The sequence below is a fragment of the Lissotriton helveticus genome, chromosome 2_1, assembly GCF_964261635.1.
Source record: "Lissotriton helveticus chromosome 2_1, aLisHel1.1, whole genome shotgun sequence".
In the NCBI taxonomy this organism is placed as follows: Eukaryota; Metazoa; Chordata; class Amphibia; order Caudata; family Salamandridae; genus Lissotriton; species Lissotriton helveticus.
In genome coordinates this window covers 2,077,008,335-2,077,026,116 of record NC_136059.1, presented here as the reverse complement: position 1 = coordinate 2,077,026,116, position 17,782 = coordinate 2,077,008,335, and the positions used below count along the sequence as shown (strand labels likewise).

At 44.1% G+C, this 17,782-nt stretch overlaps 1 protein-coding gene across 4 annotated transcripts in view; it reads left to right on the top strand.

The window, feature by feature from the left end:
* Window positions 1-17,782, top strand: part of SH3RF1 (SH3 domain containing ring finger 1) — a 340,829-nt gene that overhangs the window by 184,730 nt on the left and 138,317 nt on the right. For all 4 annotated transcript variants that reach the window (XM_078677047.1, XM_078677045.1, XM_078677049.1 and 1 more), the window contains exon 3: window positions 15,257-15,532. In XM_078677047.1, the coding sequence (XP_078533173.1) occupies window positions 15,257-15,532 (276 nt within the window). The remainder of the gene's footprint in view (window positions 1-15,256; window positions 15,533-17,782) is intronic.

Here is a 17,782-nt window from a genome sequence, read left to right as displayed (position 1 = left end):
CCTCGTTTTTAATCTAATTTCGCTAGCAGATGAACGCGTCTCTTGCCTTCTGGAATGAGTTTGGGAGCTGGCGGTTCAAAGGCCAGCTTTATAGAGTGACAATTGAAGCATTTTGTCCCTTTTATTTGCGGGTCTCTTTGGAGACAGCCCATCTGGATCGGGGGCTCCATTCGGGTTGACAGAGATCTGGATCAGAGCGCCATTACAGACAGGAACCCATAATCCATATTTAATGTCTAGCGCGGAATGTCGTGCAGCTCCTGAGCTACGAATTTGTCAGCGTGTTCTCCGGGTTTTGGGCAGCTTTGATAGGGATAAGCCTGCTCAAACATTACTATAATAAATTGGCCTGCTGAAATAATAAGAGTCCTTAATTAAAACATATATGTATGCGACTCTTTTTAGGGTTTCCAAGTGCCGAAAAGATCATTTCACAAAAGCAGGTGAAAACTCCTGGGGCCGGATCTCTGCGATGTGAAGGCTCCTATTCATATTTCGAGCCGAGTCGTGAAAAGGCCTGACTTTTTCATGCGGAGCTGGCAGGGGGCACGCGGCAGCTGCGAACCTGAGGGGAAACTGCTGGGGTGTTTTTCCCCTTCTCTCCGTGGAAGGAGCCTTTCATGTGTAGCCAAGAGAAAGGCTGCGAGTGAAATGTAAACTCCGGCTCAGCGGCTCTTCGGGGGCCGCCGCATATCGACGCACCCCCGGGAGCCGCGCGTGAGGCGGCCCGGCGAAGGCAGCTGCGCGGAGCGCGAGCTCCCGGGCCTCCTTGGCTTGGGCCTCGACGCTCTCCGTTGACGTACAGTGAAATGGAGCCCGGTAGGCCCCGAGAGGAGAGTTCACCCGGAGATCAGAACCAGGCCTCTTCGGGTCACCAGCTGACTCTGTGTCACCTGGGAGCCCCAGGTTTCCATTCTTGGCCCCCATCAGGCCTGAGGTGCACTTACAGGATGCTGCTGCCAGCATCAACTGTGGACCTATCCCCATGGGTCAGGGAGGGAGGAGGCAAAATGTAATGCTGCATAGGTCTGCAAAATTATTGTATGCAACCCATCATAAAAACATTTTAAACTCCGGGCATATTGTCATGGTTCTCCGCATTTCATCGTTTGTTCCTGGGTGATTTAATCAGTGTTCCTTTAAAACTGTTACTTGTTTTTCTCCTTTCACCATCCACCCCTGGTTGATGTAGTCATTGCCCCTTTGGCAGTGTTATTGTCGATTCGGATACAGGGGCCAGTGCGGAGGTCTAGAGGATATTTTCAATTTCCACCTAGATTTCAATTTATTGGACATGATTTATTTTTGTAACAATTTGAATTGGATCCAACTGCAGTGCCGAGCTTTTTCAAAGAAGGTTATAATAAAAAGGGAGTTATAAGAGCGACTTTCTATGGCTTGAAAAAAAAGATTTCTAGTCACAGGCTTCTTTTTCTGACATTCTGTGTAATTAGCTCTCGCTGTTCACGAGTTGCTAATCGCACAGCAGCAGACCGTCTTCCACTTCGTGCATAAATCTGTCAGGTTATTTCTGAATTCATGGTTTTCAGCGCACGTGGACCTCCCACAGATAGCGCAGCGCCCGATACCCATCCTCCTGTACGCCGACGACTCGGTCATTCTGGCTCGGACTCCCAACCAACTTCAGCGGCAGTTGAATAAATACGTGTCATTCATGGACTCCCTGGGTCTAAAAGTAAACATTAAAAAAACCTTTACAATGTCTATTGGACCAAAACGTGGAGCCTCAAAGTCCATCTTCATAAGTAACACCAGGTTGGAAAGAACATCGGTATACCCATATTTGGGCATACTAATGGAAGACACAATGACCTGGAACAAGGCAATTGAAGCCAGAAACCTCAACTTCCGCAGAGCAGTATCATCACTAAGCGCTTTCTCTAGGAAACTAGGCAAACCAGCCCCAGCGGAACTGCTAACCATATACTACGCGAAATGCCACAGCGTGGCGACATATGGAGCAGGTATCTGGGGTTACGGCTGTGTTGATCAACTCCAGATCACGGAGAATGCGTTTTTTAAATACATCCTAGCTCTCCCACAAAGCTCCCCGATTTTGGCCACTCATCGGGAGCTGGGTGTGGAATACATGACCGACACCATAAGATGCCAGCCTCTCATACTCTGGCACCGCATATGGTGTAACCCCGAAAGTCACATAACACGCTCCCTCATCACCGAATGTCTTGGCTTAGCGCACTGGAGGAAAATACCGTGGCTTAACTATATCCATAAATTCTTCCAAGACCTAGATCGCGAGCAATACTTCCTAGAACCTCCTTCAATAGAAGACATTTCAAAGAAACAGTTGAAGGAACTATGCATGGGCCACCTAAGAGAGATTCGCAACCAAGTCGAGATAGTAAAAACGCAAAACGAAAAAATCTGCATATTGCAAACTCAGAAATTTATTCAGCCCTACTTGACGTACTATCTCTCAAACTATGAAAAGTTCTTATTGACGAGACTACGGTTTGATCTTTTCTTCCGTATAGTCTCATTTCCTGAAATGAAGAACTGGTCTAGAAACTTGATGCGATGCCCATGCGATGGAGCTTCTAACCAATCAACGATACACGTCATTCTGTTTTGTAAATATTACAGTTCAGCAAGGAAAAAATGGATTCTGCCCCTCCTCCGTTCAAGTGGACTCAGACAATCGCACCCAGCACTAGTTTGCCTTCAATTGCCGAAATCCCTGTACGAAGCAAAGTTGATAGCGATCTTTTTAAAAATAGTAATATCAATACGTCGTAAAATCGTCTTTTAACATTTTGTGCTAAAATTCTATTGAATATGTATTATCACTGTGTTTCCTAAAATTGTACTTTTTATGATTATACAAAATTTTATAATCGAATAAAAGTTGATGAAGCTCTCGCTGTTCACGAGTTGCTAATCGCACAGCAGCAGACCGTCTTCCACTTCGTGCATAAATCTGTCAGGTTATTTCTGAATTCATGGTTTTCAGCGCACGTGGGTTCAGCGAAGGGTTGCGGAGCCGTTCAGCTGTGGGTCGCTGATTCGGAACTAACTCGGGGTTTGCCATTCTGGAAGGCTGAGCGTTTCTTGAAAAGACTGGAACTCGTGATACGCCGATGTCAGCAGTGAGCGTTTAACTGCTTAGATTAACTGGCTGTCAGTTGCAGAACACTTTGTGTAACAAATTGTTTAGTAACACATCTGAATTTTAGACCATGATATTTAATTCAAAGTTGCAAAGTAATACTGCTAGAGTAATTTGCATACCGTCCTCATTGGTGGGATTTCCATCACTAGGGCCAAAGACTGAAGGAGTGCAGTGTATGAGCTACTTCTTCATACAGCCAATCAGCTTCATGTCCACAGAGAGATCCTGTGTCAAACCCTACACTTCCTACTTTCAAATCTAAGTTGGTTTCCATGAAGTCAAGTAAGGTGCATCTCACTCCCAGAATGCATTGCTTCATACGGTAAAGGCCCCTGACATTGAATAATCTGGTGACGCTCCCTTTTTAATCACTTGTGATGATTTGATGCACACATTAGTGACTATTGTGAGATAAATCAAATTCACTTTGCACGCTTGTGCAGTGTCCTAAGTGTAAACTTTCCACCTGGGTAATTTAGTAAAATATATTTCAGATTTTCAAAACAAAGAGAGGCAGCAAGGTTGATTCACACTGCACTACCTGGGCTAGTCACAAATATATATTCGAACATGTATTGCCCACCTCAAATGACCAGCTGCTACAGGGCCATAAATACAATACAATTAAGACAGACTGATGAGAGGCAATACAAAAATTGCAGAATTGAGTCGACAAAATAGAAATAATTATTTCTCAAATCCTCTTGGTTGTGCGTTTTAATTCTTTTATTCTTTGTACAAATGCGTACAGCCAACGCTCCCAATTAACTGGCAGCAGACTTGTTCAGTACACGGGATACGTTTTGGACTCGGATGGACTTGCCCATTTGAACTTGAATGATGCATTTGCATCTACTTACCTGCGGTTGACCCATTTTATTGATGTGAAGGATGCCATTAAATTGGAAGTGGTACGCCCTTGTTGAGTAATGGATACTATTTGAATAACTGGAAGTGGCACTTATTTGTTTGAGAAGGGACACTAATGAAATAACTCACCATTGGCCTCTTGATCTGTGGAAATCGGAATTGTGCCTACCATTCTTTTTTTGGATGCCAGTTAATTGAAAGTGCTGTGTATCTGGTTGAGAGAAGAGAAAATATTGAATACAACACACGCCACTGGCTTTTTGCTGTGTGAAAATTTGAATTGTGCTTTGCCCTGAAGAAGCCCTGTTTGGGGTGAAACGTGTTGGCTATACGCATTTGTACAAAGAATAAAAGAATTGCAACGCACAACCAAGAGGATTTGAGAAATAATTATTTTTGTTTTGTTGACTCAGTTCTGCACTTTGTATTGCCTCTCGTCACTCTGGCTTAATTATATTTCACATTTGTATTCCCTCTTATCTTCATAGAATACTCTTTTATTTAAATGTTTTCCCTTCCTGCTGCCACCCTGTGACAGTATGGAATATTAATACTCTTTCTTGGATTGTTCAGGTATACTTGTAGAGGTGCGGTGAGTGCTGGAAAAGCAGGGCTGGTGTTTGTGAATAGCCACCAATGTGCCTCACTCACCCGGTTTCCACTGCATTGTCTTTAACTTGGTGTTGGCATTACCCTGAGAATGCTCGTCTACTAATCGTAGTGTCACGTACAAATGTAAAGGTTGCACGTACATTGTGTGACTTCTTTTTGCCTGAGTCATCCGATAACAAACTTTTAAATGTAGAAATAACACAAGATTAACAACCATCTTTGTGAATTATTCCCCCAAAGTGCACGCTTCATGGAAATGGTGACCAACTCATCTCTTGCCTTTGCACCAGGCGAGATGAGCGCGCATGAGCCCTCGGCTATGAAACTCGCCTCTCACTAAATGAGCCATGTTTTTATGCTCCTGGTGTTAGCAGACCTGAAAGCGCCATTCACCCACGGCAGGATGCAAATGCGCACCTCAATGCATCCATTCATGCTGCCACTTGGACAGAATAAGGACATTCTAAAACAGGATTTAGGCTAGAAAATTAGCTCAAAATCTTCTGTGGAATGAAGTGGAAAAAAACTCTGGATGCGCAAGATGCATGACTGACCCGCACGTCTCCTTGAATCAAGCCCATCTCTCTGAGGCGCGTGCTAGCCTGGCCTCCATCATTTTTCTAAAAAAAAATGTGCGGCATTTATCTGCCCAGACAGGAGGACTGTGCAGTGTGGGGTCGTGGTTCGGATATTCGGGTCTTCAGTTGGAGAATTATATCTTTATCTGATGGCCCGTTATATTTAAGTAAGCTTGGTTGAAAAGTGAGCTGTCTCAAGAGGAGAAAGACATTCTGAAATACTTAGACCTGTGCTTCTATACTAGGGTGGCACAAGGAAGGAAGCTGCATTACAGCGTGATTGACAGGCGGCAACAGGGCATGACTCGTAAGGGCAATTACGGAGGATAAAAAAAAATTCAAGCTGGGGGCTGCTTATATGGCACTTTTTTGGGCTGTGTTGAGTGCGAAATAAGCAAATTTGTAATTTGCCTGTGTCACTGAAAATCCTTTCACAGTTTATGGAGGCACGTATAGGGAAACTCACCAATCCACGAGTTACAGCTGTTTGGTCTGCTTAGATGCTTGTAGTATGACAAAATCAATAAGCTTTTGAGTAGTGTACAATTATGCACACTGAGCCAGAAAATAGTTCAGCATTTAATACTCAAGGTTTTCACCTGGAATGGACTTAAAGCCACTCCTGGTTCTTGCTTCGCTCGAGATGAGCCTCTTTGAGCAGGGTCTCCAAGCAAGGTAGGCTTTGTGAAGGGCTTGCTGCGAGTGGTGAGCAGCTGTGTGGCTCATGAGCCGAGACAACCATCTTCTGCCTACGCCATAGTGTGAGGGGTATGGAAATATGATGCTTTGTGCCACCATACTTTGAGCCAACACTATCCGAATTCCCCCAGATTCAAAACCACAATTTAGCATTATTCTGACGAGAATGTCCCCTGCTCGGTATACTGCCATGTGTCCCTGCCCGAAGTGCCTGACTGCATGTGAAACTGCTATCCTTTTTGTTTGGCCCTGGTGGCACACTGATCTAGAATGTGTGCAGAGGGCAAGGCCTGCCCCAGTTCATGTGGGGTCCAGAACCTGCTTTGTGACCTGGAGGGGCGCACACACATCCTGTGGGCGGAGGCCTACTGTCCATGTCTTGAGTAAGTCATATGAAGTCGTGGTGGCAACTTGCCAAGTTTTTGTGAATCCATAGTGTGACCAAACCTGTTTGTCTGAGCAAAGGAGAGGGTGCCTCGCTGACCCCTTTTATAAAGTTATGCAGTTATATGTGCACCACAGAACTTTGCTCTTGATAATCTGTGTGCATGTTAAGTGTGTATATGTACAGTGAATGTTTAACACGTTTCTTGAGTACTGGGGCTAGTGGGATCCATTTTGGATACTCCTGGTTTAACATAGTAGAAGATGGAGGGCAGATACAGCATCTCCAGGCAGTGCAAGTGTATTGACTGCATCCCTTTGGCTGGAGCCCCAGACACCGGAGTAAATGCGAATGGAGACAGGTCTCCCCTTAAAAAATTAATTAAGGACCTTGATGGCAAGCCTCTGATTTTTACTTCTTCCTGACCACTGTCATTTGATAGATGGTAGGAGTGAGGGATAGGTCTGCAGTTTCTGTTGTTCTAGATGGCGAAGTTTCTAAGCAGAGGATATCTTTTTGTCTGTTCATGAATACTGCTTCAGGAAGGTTGATGGTAGCCAGCTACAGAGATCTCACACTTTATTTTGTACCATTTAACCCACATGGATTGCAGCTTTTGAACAACTGGCAACTGTGGGCCTTGAGAACTTTGCAAGAATGAGACTGACTAGCAAGCCAAAGTTTGCTGCACAACCTAAACCTGCTTACTAATAGTTTCAGGTAGTGAAAAGTGAACTGAACTGTTCGTCGCATCGATCCCTTCGGGTGATTGATTGAACTGCACCATTTCCTAATCAGCACTAACTCCCAGATGAGATGCCAGGAAGTACAGATGCTGGGGAACTCTTAAGCCAAGAGTGTGTATCAAAGGGTGTAGGACGTCAATATTGTAAACATAGTAAAAAACTGAATCGCAAGCCCCTGATTGCGCTTTGTAGTATTTATGAAACATTACATGATTGGCGTACTTTATTTTATTCAAAGGATACGCATTGGGCGGAACAATATCTTACTGTGTCTGTTGATTGATTGTTGAGTTCATGTCACCACACTGTCTCCCTGAGAAGGCTTTGACTGTTCCTTGCATTTCTTTCGCCTTTAGCGGCACCTCAATTTTTCTGTTGAATAATTCCGCCCCTTTCCATCTTCTTTGTTACAGCTGTCATTCGTTGCCAAATTTGGTGACAAGTGCTGTCTAAAACGTCTGCTGTGGAGTTTGTGCTTAGCAGTGGAGCGTAGCAGGGGCACATACAAAGCTAGTCCATACCACATAAATCCATTCGAGCACCAGCGAGAAATGCATCAATTGACTTCAGTTGGAGCCTGTTCAGTGTACACTTTCTCAGAGCCCTGGAATCTCTGGTATAGGTGTTAAGTCCTCTGATGTGGCCTTACTGTGGCGCCTAAAAAAGATGTCCGCAAAGATTCATTTTCATGGTTGAGCTGACGATGCTGCTGCTGCATATTTTATTTTTATCCAAGGTGGTCAAGGTGAAGTTGCTTAATCACCTATGTTGTGTGAGGAGTGGACGGCCGGCACCCAGGGCTTTTTTGTCACATGGCTAACCATTATTTTAATTATTTCCCTCTGCACACTCTACGCGATATATGGTGACCTTACGACCGTGGAAGAAAACCTGCCCTCAAAATTTCCCTAGTTCCACCATCATAAAAATACCATTAGAATAAAACTCGGAATCAATGTTTGTCGGACAGTACTCTGCAAAGCATTTTGTATGGTTGAGTTCATGTTTAAAAAAATAATTATGCAAAAATATCAATGGCTGTTCCCTAAATTCGAAATCGTAAGCACCCCCTATTGACCTCAGATGCACCACTCCTTCTCTTGCTTCAAAAAGGACCTGAAACTCCTCCTCAACCAATACTTTACCGACCAAGTCAACCAACCTAGGCATCAATAACCTAATGGACTGCCCCCTCACTTTGACCTTCAAAGATGGCGGTTATCCGACTGTTTCAACCACCTGTGTCTTTCTCCCCTCACTGTATACACAAGTATTATGTCTTTGCTTCTATCTTTATGGATCCTCATGTCCTGTGATGTTATGCAATTTTTCTTTTCATTTGTGTATGTAAAGCGCTCTGATACCCACGGGTCTAGCTAGCGTTATATAAAACTTTATAAATAAATAATCAAGAGTGGCGGTCTTGACGATGCCAGAGGGAAGGCTGGCCCGAAACATGTAAAGCAGATACAGGAAGGACATTAAGGCCTTTGAATTCCTTACAGACTTCCCATTTTCTTTCCCAAATTGTAACCATACCATCTGGGGCGCATATTAAAGTAATAACAGGCACCAGACAGGTGTTTTAACTCTCAGACAAAACCCCTCCAGCTCCTATTCACTTGTAACATCGGTTTAGTGCTATTCATTGCTCAAGTGTAATTCACAGGTATCAGCACGCCCCGTTTCGTAGCGGAATGAGAAGAACCCAATGATGAAGAAGGCCACCAAAGGGTAACTGTGGTGGGTAGGGTTTTTTTCTTACAAGCATTGTTGCTTTTCCAGTAACTACGAATCAGGTTAGTCCATTTCATAGGGTAGGGCTCTTCAGTCTGATAACATCTTCAAGACTGAGGCGGACTAGTCTTCCTCTGTATCACCTCTTCTCCCCATTTTATTGTTAATATTTTCACTAAAGTCTTCAACGTGGGAGTATGAACGACTCCACCTATGATCCTAGATTGTGACCATTAGCCTGTATATTCTTCTCTGCATCAAGTGTGATGATGGACACAGCACTCTTCTGGCTCCATTGAGCCCCTTTTGCGTGCTTTAGATGCTCAGGACCGAAGCGACCCCTCCTTTTCAGAGTCTTAATTTTAGAGCCAAATAGCTCCACCATGGACCAACATCCACTTCTTGGTATTTAGAGTTGAAGAGGACATGGAAGTTCTGTGCCCTCATTAGTTAACCTAAGATTTATTTAAAGCGTCCATCAAAGTAAGATTCAACCCTTGGATTAAATTAATACTTCCTGGCATTTACCATCATTTTAGTATCACAATTAATTAAAAGCAGAAACTTAATTTCCTATATATGCTACTGACTTGACTTAATCTTCATTATTGTATTCCATGCAACATTGAGTCTTTATCAAGAATAGCTTCACGGAGGAAAAACATATCCATCCTGTATCGTAATTGTTGTGGCATTCTGAAATGTGCGTTTATTGTTCACTACTTAACATATGTTTCTTATAAAATACAAATAAGTATTGCTGCTCTCAGATTTCAGCACGAGGTAAGGTTGAGATAAGCCCATTGTTTTTTTTGACCGTTGACTGCAGCTTACTTATGGTTGTACGACAACATTGTATGCCTTTGCCATACATTTTTTAGCACGCATGTTTTTACAGCGCATATGCATTTACAACACATGCCAATACACGCATTGATTTTAGATTTAAAAACAATGTATTTGTGGCGGGAGACCCCCCACCCAAATACCTTAAATGTGTGTTATTGGCATGCGTTGTAAATGCATATTCGCTGTAAAAATATGTGCTAAAAAATGTGTGGTAAAGGCACAACGAGGTAAAAACCTTGTTGTAAAGGCTGTTTCCCCTTACTTATAGGCCTTCATTTTTACTACTTCTTGGACCTACCTGCAAGAAGCATTTATTACATATGTTAGAAAAATGGAATATTGAGAGCTTCGGTGAAGACGGAGTAGCTGAGTGCCTGTATTGGCTGGTATAGACCTTCTGCTTGAGCATTTCAATCTCTTTCTGTTTCTCCTTTATTAATGTAGAAGATTCTACTCTCAGTGGATGCAATGTTCTAATAAGATTACAGCGCTTCTGCCTCAGGCTCTTATTTTTTGTTATTGGGCTTCATCTTCGGCTAGGGTTATAACTCAGAGAGCCTCTAACAGCTGCTGTATCCTGAGCCAGCGGGCTGTAGTAGTACATTAACCATGCAAGATTTTTCAATGACAGTAATTCTTGAATGAAAGTCAGCAGATGGAGGGTTCATGTATTGTGTTTACAAACATGTACAACTGTAACATTCATAAAAGTTATCTCACCATGGCTTCCAACTGGTTTAGAGGGAACACTGAATCCTTTGTGCCAGCTATTTCTCTACTCGGGGCCTGATTACGGCTTTGGCGGTGCAGCGCCAGGTCCGTCCCGCCGCGACACCGCCAAAGGCATGGTCAGGTAGGCCTCCAGATTAGAAGTTTCCTCCTGTCTAGTGGGCTTTGTTTTTGACGTTCCCACGGCGGTGCCCTGAAAATGGGCACCGCAATGGGAAGGCCAAAAACAGTTCCTGCACAGCATGTACTATAAAGTCAATGCCGTGGAGGAACTGGTGTGCATTCCAGCTGTGTCTGCGTTGTAGTGCATCTGTTTTTTGTTATGGCAGGCGTGGGGGTCAACACAGACAACGGAGGCAAAGAGAGGTCAGGGCAACATGGACAACAGAAGGAGGGAGGGAGTGAGTGGGGGCAAAGCAAGCCAACATTGACAACGGAGTGAGAAAGATGGAAGTAGGGGCATGCTAGTACAACAGCTTGCATTGGGGGATTGCCAACACAGACAACTAATGGAGATAAGGAGAGGGCAAGCCGAGGGCTGGAGGGGCAATCAGACAGACAGGGGAGGAATACTGAGGGGGGAGAAGTACACAAGGTAGCCAGCTGAAAAAGACACACTTGGGTGGGTGGTTAAGTCCATAAAAGAACTCTCATCTACAGAAATGAGTAGTGGCAGGAGACAAGTATGCGTCTATGCCCCAGACCAACTAACGCCAAGTGGAAGGAAGCCGATGGCAGCTGACCAAAAGAAGCAAGCAAATGAGGGTGATAGTGAACGCAACCAATGGTAAGCAATGGGCAGTCTCTAGGCCTACTGACAGAAAGCAAAAGTTCTCATAAATACAGTTCATGCACTGCCCAGATGAGATCTAAAAATGTTACTTGGTATCCAACCACTCCATCAGCTGGTCTGAGATGGTGTTAGATAGTTACGAAGTTTTCGTTTAGACGCTAAGACTGGTGGAATACAGACCGTGCACAAGAAGCAGACAAAAAGGGATGGGGAAGGTTGGTTCATACAGAAGTCCCTCTCAAAAAACAAGTAACAAACAAAAAAATATGAGAAGGGCAAATAATTTGAGAACAAACACCTGCCCCGAAATGGCGTAAATAATTGGAAATGGATTCACAGAGAGCCTGTTCATCTATGGATTAGAAACGGCCTTGAATTTACCACACACACATGTTGATGGCATTGATCCTGAGTCACATAATGGGAAATATGCCTCAGAGTTTAAGAGCCAACTGAAGTCAAGCAACCTACAACCATACACTCCGGCAGAAAAAACACGAAGCACTGCCCCTTGGGATTCTCATCCATGCTCACAATGCTCCACACATCTATGAGAGTATCTAGCCAGCCCCTGTTAAATGTAATCCGTCGCTAAACAAAACCCTAGTTCAGACCCAGTAGGCCTCTACACTCTGCTATACTACTCGCTTCCAAACAACACAAACCCAGCCACACACAGTGTCAACACCACTTTGACTCCAGCCAACGAGTCCCAAAACTGTATGGGGCTGATTAGACACATAACAATTACATCCTACCTCCACACTTCTTATTGTATAAATGTACATTTACTCTATTGCGGCTGGAAATGTAGTTTGTTTAGTAGTGTGGGTAAAGGAGGCAGGTCCACAGCCCCACATTGGGCCAGAATGGAGAGAGAGGTGGGCGGCTCACACGCAGGCGCTATCCAGAATCCACGCTAAGCGCCCCATAATGGCGGGATTGAAGCTTTTCACTCGGTGGGTCTGCTGTCCTCGTGCTTGCTGTCTTCGGACCCTGCCCGCCTCGTGCTTGCTGTCTTCGGACCCTGCCCACCTTGTGCTTGCTGTATTCGGACCCTACTCGCCTCGTGCTTGCTGTCTTCGGACCCTGCTCGTCTCGTGCTTGGTGTCTCCGGATCTTGCTTTCATCCCATATTCCTCACTTGCACGCACATGTGCTGTTGCATGCCTAAAGGAGAACGCATTTTGCATCTGGGAGAATCTGTGCACTCCCTACTCACCTGTGTGTCCATGCCTTGGGAAATGCTGCAAATAGTCACTGACAGTATGGTAACTCTGAGCTGAACGCATGTTGTAGAGATATGTGTCTTTTCATGTCTTTTCATCCTACCAAGCTTGTGAAATGATCACTCAGAGTTTGGTACACCACCCACGTGCCTTACTTCTTGAACGTTCAGAGCGGTAGTTCATTTGGTGATGGGTCTGTATACATGTTAGTATTATTGTATGCACTATTTGTAGTATCATTTCCACAGGTTATTGTTGGGCCGCAAAGAGCAGCGCAGCGCTTTACAGATGGCATTTTTACTGCACTAGGAATATCTAAAACCTGTGAGCGGTGTCGTCCAGTTGAAACTAGATTACTGAAAACAGGATATGATGGGGAGCGTGTGGAGGCATATAAAGGACAGTATAGTACAGTTATTTACATTATATATATATATATATATATATATATATGTATATATATATATATATATATATATATATATCCACCTCACATTCTCCGATCTTGAGCCCCGACCTCTCACAGGGTGGCCTCGGCGCGCGGGGACCGGAGTGCCTCGCTTAACATCCAAAGCATACCTCCCTTTGACAACAAAAGAAGAGCGCCGTGCACCAAATTTAAAATACAGGAGCTTTATTTCGAAAACACCAGCATGGCAGCAGATAGGTTCCTGACGCGTTTCAGCTAATGAAGCCTTGATCACAGGTGAGCCTCTGGATAATTATGCGGGCGTGGCCTTGATGCTACGCCCTTTAACAAAGACTGCAACGTCACTCTGCAGTCCTCGCATACTTCAACATCCAAGATGCACTGGGTAAGTCTTTTATCGACAAAGTCAGCAATTGCATTTTCCAAATTATTAAAGTGTTTCAGGGAAATTGCAGACTCTGCACTTATAGTATTTTAGTTTCCACGTGCACCTATTGCTGGCTCAAAATGTCATACTGCCAAATTAATGCCATGTTTCAGCGCCTGCATTTGGAAAATCTGTAACAAACAGACCAGTGTCTGCTCGTATCCCCTTGCTCTGCTGCACCTTTCCTGATACCGGCTGAAATTCTTCATACCTTCCATGTGGTGACTCACGCAGGCGCCTGCGTGAGTCACCACATGGAAGGTATGAAGAATTTCAGCCGGTATCAGGAAAGGTGCAGCAGAGCAAGGGGATACGAGCAGACACTGGTCTGTTTGTTACAGATTTTCCAAATGCAGGCGCTGAAACATGGCATTAATTTGGCAGTATGACATTTTGAGCCAGCAATAGGTGCACGTGGAAACTAAAATACTATAAGTGCAGAGTCTGCAATTTCCCTGAAACACTTTAATAATTTGGAAAATGCAATTGCTGACTTTGTCGATAAAAGACTTACCCAGTGCATCTTGGATGTTGAAGTATGCGAGGACTGCAGAGTGACGTTGCAGTCTTTGTTAAAGGGCGTAGCATCAAGGCCACGCCCGCATAATTATCCAGAGGCTCACCTGTGATCAAGGCTTCATTAGCTGAAACGCGTCAGGAACCTATCTGCTGCCATGCTGGTGTTTTCGAAATAAAGCTCCTGTATTTTAAATTTGGTGCACGGCGCTCTTCTTTTGTTGTCAAAGGGAGGTATGCTTTGGATGTTAAGCGAGGCACTCCGGTCCCCGCGCGCCGAGGCCACCCTGTGAGAGGTCGGGGCTCAAGATCGGAGAATGTGAGGTGGATTGAACAGTGAAGAGCCTGACCCGCCTGCGTGAGTCACCACATGGAAGGTATGAAGAATTTCAGCCGGTATCAGGAAAGGTGCAGCAGAGCAAGGGGATACGAGCAGACACTGGTCTGTTTGTTACAGATTTTCCAAATGCAGGCGCTGAAACATGGCATTAATTTGGCAGTATGACATTTTGAGCCAGCAATAGGTGCACGTGGAAACTAAAATACTATAAGTGCAGAGTCTGCAATTTCCCTGAAACACTTTAATAATTTGGAAAATGCAATTGCTGACTTTGTCGATAAAAGACTTACCCAGTGCATCTTGGATGTTGAAGTATGCGAGGACTGCAGAGTGACGTTGCAGTCTTTGTTAAAGGGCGTAGCATCAAGGCCACGCCCGCATAATTATCCAGAGGCTCACCTGTGATCAAGGCTTCATTAGCTGAAACGCGTCAGGAACCTATCTGCTGCCATGCTGGTGTTTTCGAAATAAAGCTCCTGTATTTTAAATTTGGTGCACGGCGCTCTTCTTTTGTTGTCAAAGGGAGGTATGCTTTGGATATATATATATATATATATATATATACATACAGGCAGTACAAATGTTTGCAATCTCAGGCACTGTGGGTTAAGTAATTTAAACAGAATCACAGTATATAGTAAATCCAGAGTTTGTGTACTCCTGTCCTGTCATGCTAGTGTCTATGGGTGTACTCGCTATCTCTGTGCATGTCACTGGGCTAGTCACCCGCTCTCCGCCTCTGTTGTCTCTTGGCCCTGGTACCTTAGGATACCCTCTCCATTCGGTAACATTGACAACATTAAGGAGTAATTGCAGCGTAACAATAACCCGATGAAGGGGTTCAATGAACTTTCCACAGAAGACCTTCTGTTCAGGTCGCCCGATTTTGTGTACACTAACGACACATCGGAAATATAAAGTTATAAATTTGATAATCATTAAACAATTCGTCAATGTGTTTATAAAACTTCTTAAATCATTGTTTACCTCCCTATCACAAAAAACTAGATCTTTACATTCGAAATCTGCGAGTATGTGTTCTGTTTGGGTGATGTTTTGAAACCTATCATCATGAGAAGTTGCTCCAATTAGCGGACTGTTTATGCCTAGTTGATACAAAGGGTGCAGCATCTTTATTTAATAAATGTCCTCTGCTTCTTTTTAGGGTGTACCTCAGTTGCCGTGTGCCAAAGCATTGTACAACTACGAGGGCAAAGAGCCCGGTGATCTCAAGTTCGCCAAGGGTGACATCATCATCCTGCGCCGCCAAGTGGATGAAAACTGGTACCACGGCGAGATCAACAGTGTCCACGGCTTTTTCCCCACCAACTTTGTCCAGATCATCAAGCCTTTACCTCAGCCCCCACCTCAATGCAAAGCACTTTATGACTTTGAAGTGAAAGACAAGGAAGCCGACAAGGACTGTTTACCGTTTTCAAAGGTAAATATCAGGTGGTTGCGCGGCTCCGTGCTTTTACAGGTCTTAACAGTAATTACAGAGGCAAGCGTTGGCAGAAGGCGCGCTTGCAAAATTTTCAGAAATGATTTGTGATTTTTGCTGTCCAGGGAGTACTGACATATTTTGTCAGGCTCCCTGAGCTCACTGGAGATAAATGTCCTTGTGATATCCCCCAAAATCAGAATATGGCGTTGTACCTCTGATGACCCGGCTTTGGCCCAAAACAGTTGAAGCCACCTTAACAATAGGGCCTGTGCTAGTGCATGGCCACTTGAATTATGGAGTACCACCAAATTATGCGGCTGGCTTGCTAAGTTACTAGGCATGAAAAGCCAAATTTCACCTCATTAGTAGCAGTTTAACAACCATACAAAAATAATCTACTGAAATATGACTTGTTACCCTATGCGATGTAAATGTAGTGCTACTTGTATAGCGCACAAATCACCCATGAGGCATCTCGGCGCTTGTACGAATACCGCTGAGGAACCCTTCCTGGTGAAGTGCCCACTCCTGGGCACCCCCAAGGTGAAGCCAGGCATCCTAGAATTGTTGGGGCCGTTGTGGAGATTAATCAAGCTATTGCCCAGAGTTGCAGAGTGGGACCCATGATTTGAATAGGCACCGAGGCGAGAATTATCAGGTCCGAGGCGGGAATTGAACCCTGGTCCTGGGCTAGACCTCTGCATCACGGTCTGCCGCTCTAACCATTGAGCCACACTTCTCCACGCGATGGGCCTTCCTCTGTTCACAAACACTTGTGGCCATGTTTTAGTAACTTTTGATCAGTTTATGTGTGAAACAAATTTTTTTTGTACAAATCTTTAGATTACATAGCAGAGGGCGAAGTATGTGGCAAATGCCTCGAATTCATAATTATGCGAAGAAAGCCGTGGCTGTAGAATCGCACAATTCCAGTGGCCATGTGCTACAGTAATGCAAATTTATGTTGTGACGAAGCACCTGACGTTCAGCCATGCAGTTGCAATTGGTATTCCTTGTAGTATTGCATTGGCATTGTGGTGCTTTTGGAATTCTGGGAAAACTTGGAGGCAGGAAGGCCTAGTATAATTTGTCTTGAGTTGAGATGCTTTTCCTTTGGTGAGGAGGGCCACGAGCTCTAGTAGGGAAAAATGGTTGTATTGGTGTAGGAGTTGATCGAGTGACAGGAAGTGACATTGTTTCACATTTTCTGCAACTGTAAACAAGTGCGTCCATTGCATCTATGGTGCAGAGTGGTCTAAACAGGGGCCATTGATTTTATTTAAATCGATGCTTAAAAAAAGAGAAAAGCGTTTCTCTGTCATTGTTGCAAGATACATGATCTTTCAGTACCAGGATAAACTAACTGCACGTACCAATCGTTTTCTGCAACATACAGAAGTGACGATCAAGCTGCATTTGTGATTGTAAAACAAAAAAATATAAAAACAAAATCAACTTCAGGTGCCCCTTTATAAAGATACAGGAATCTATACGTAATGGCCTATTGTCCCGAGCATAGGAATTCATAGGTCTGAAGGTATTACATTCAAGCCCTGCGTTGGTCACTTGCGCTCTTGTTTTCTCGTATCTCTTTCTTAAGCCTCTCAATCTGCATGCCTCACACTGAATATACTTCATATTCATCACTAGCTTTCGCTCTCTTCTTTTGCATGTACTCTCTTTCGTCCTCCCACTTCACAGACACTCTTGCACACCCTTCCCACCTATAAGCATTGCATTTCATTCCCTTTGCACTGCCAGCATTTAGACAGACGTGTGCCTTCACACACCATCGCTATGTGCACAGTGCATGGAGGCCTGCGATTGCATGAGCATGTAGTCTGAATTCCCTTATATTCCAGCGACCGGCACTGCGTGAAACGTGCAGCGCCGATAGCCTCAACGCCACAGCCCCATCACTGATTCAAACCATTAACTTGCACAAGCGTTCAGAGGTGAATTGGGTCTCACCAATATGTTGTATGAAAAACAAAGTTACTGAAACACAACATCTGAGAAAAGGAACTACTTAAAAGTAATAATGATGTATATTCAAACAACATGAAGAAAAACGTATCCTGTAATCTCCGCTTTCCGTTGTTTATAGTTAGTGCAATTTCAAAAACTTGATGCATCTCAAGTGTCCTATTTTGTTTTGTTTTCAGTGGTGATAAAGTAAGGGTGCATCTGTTTGTTGAAATGTTTACTTGCCTGTAGGAGACTGAGTAAATAATATTAAGATGTGTT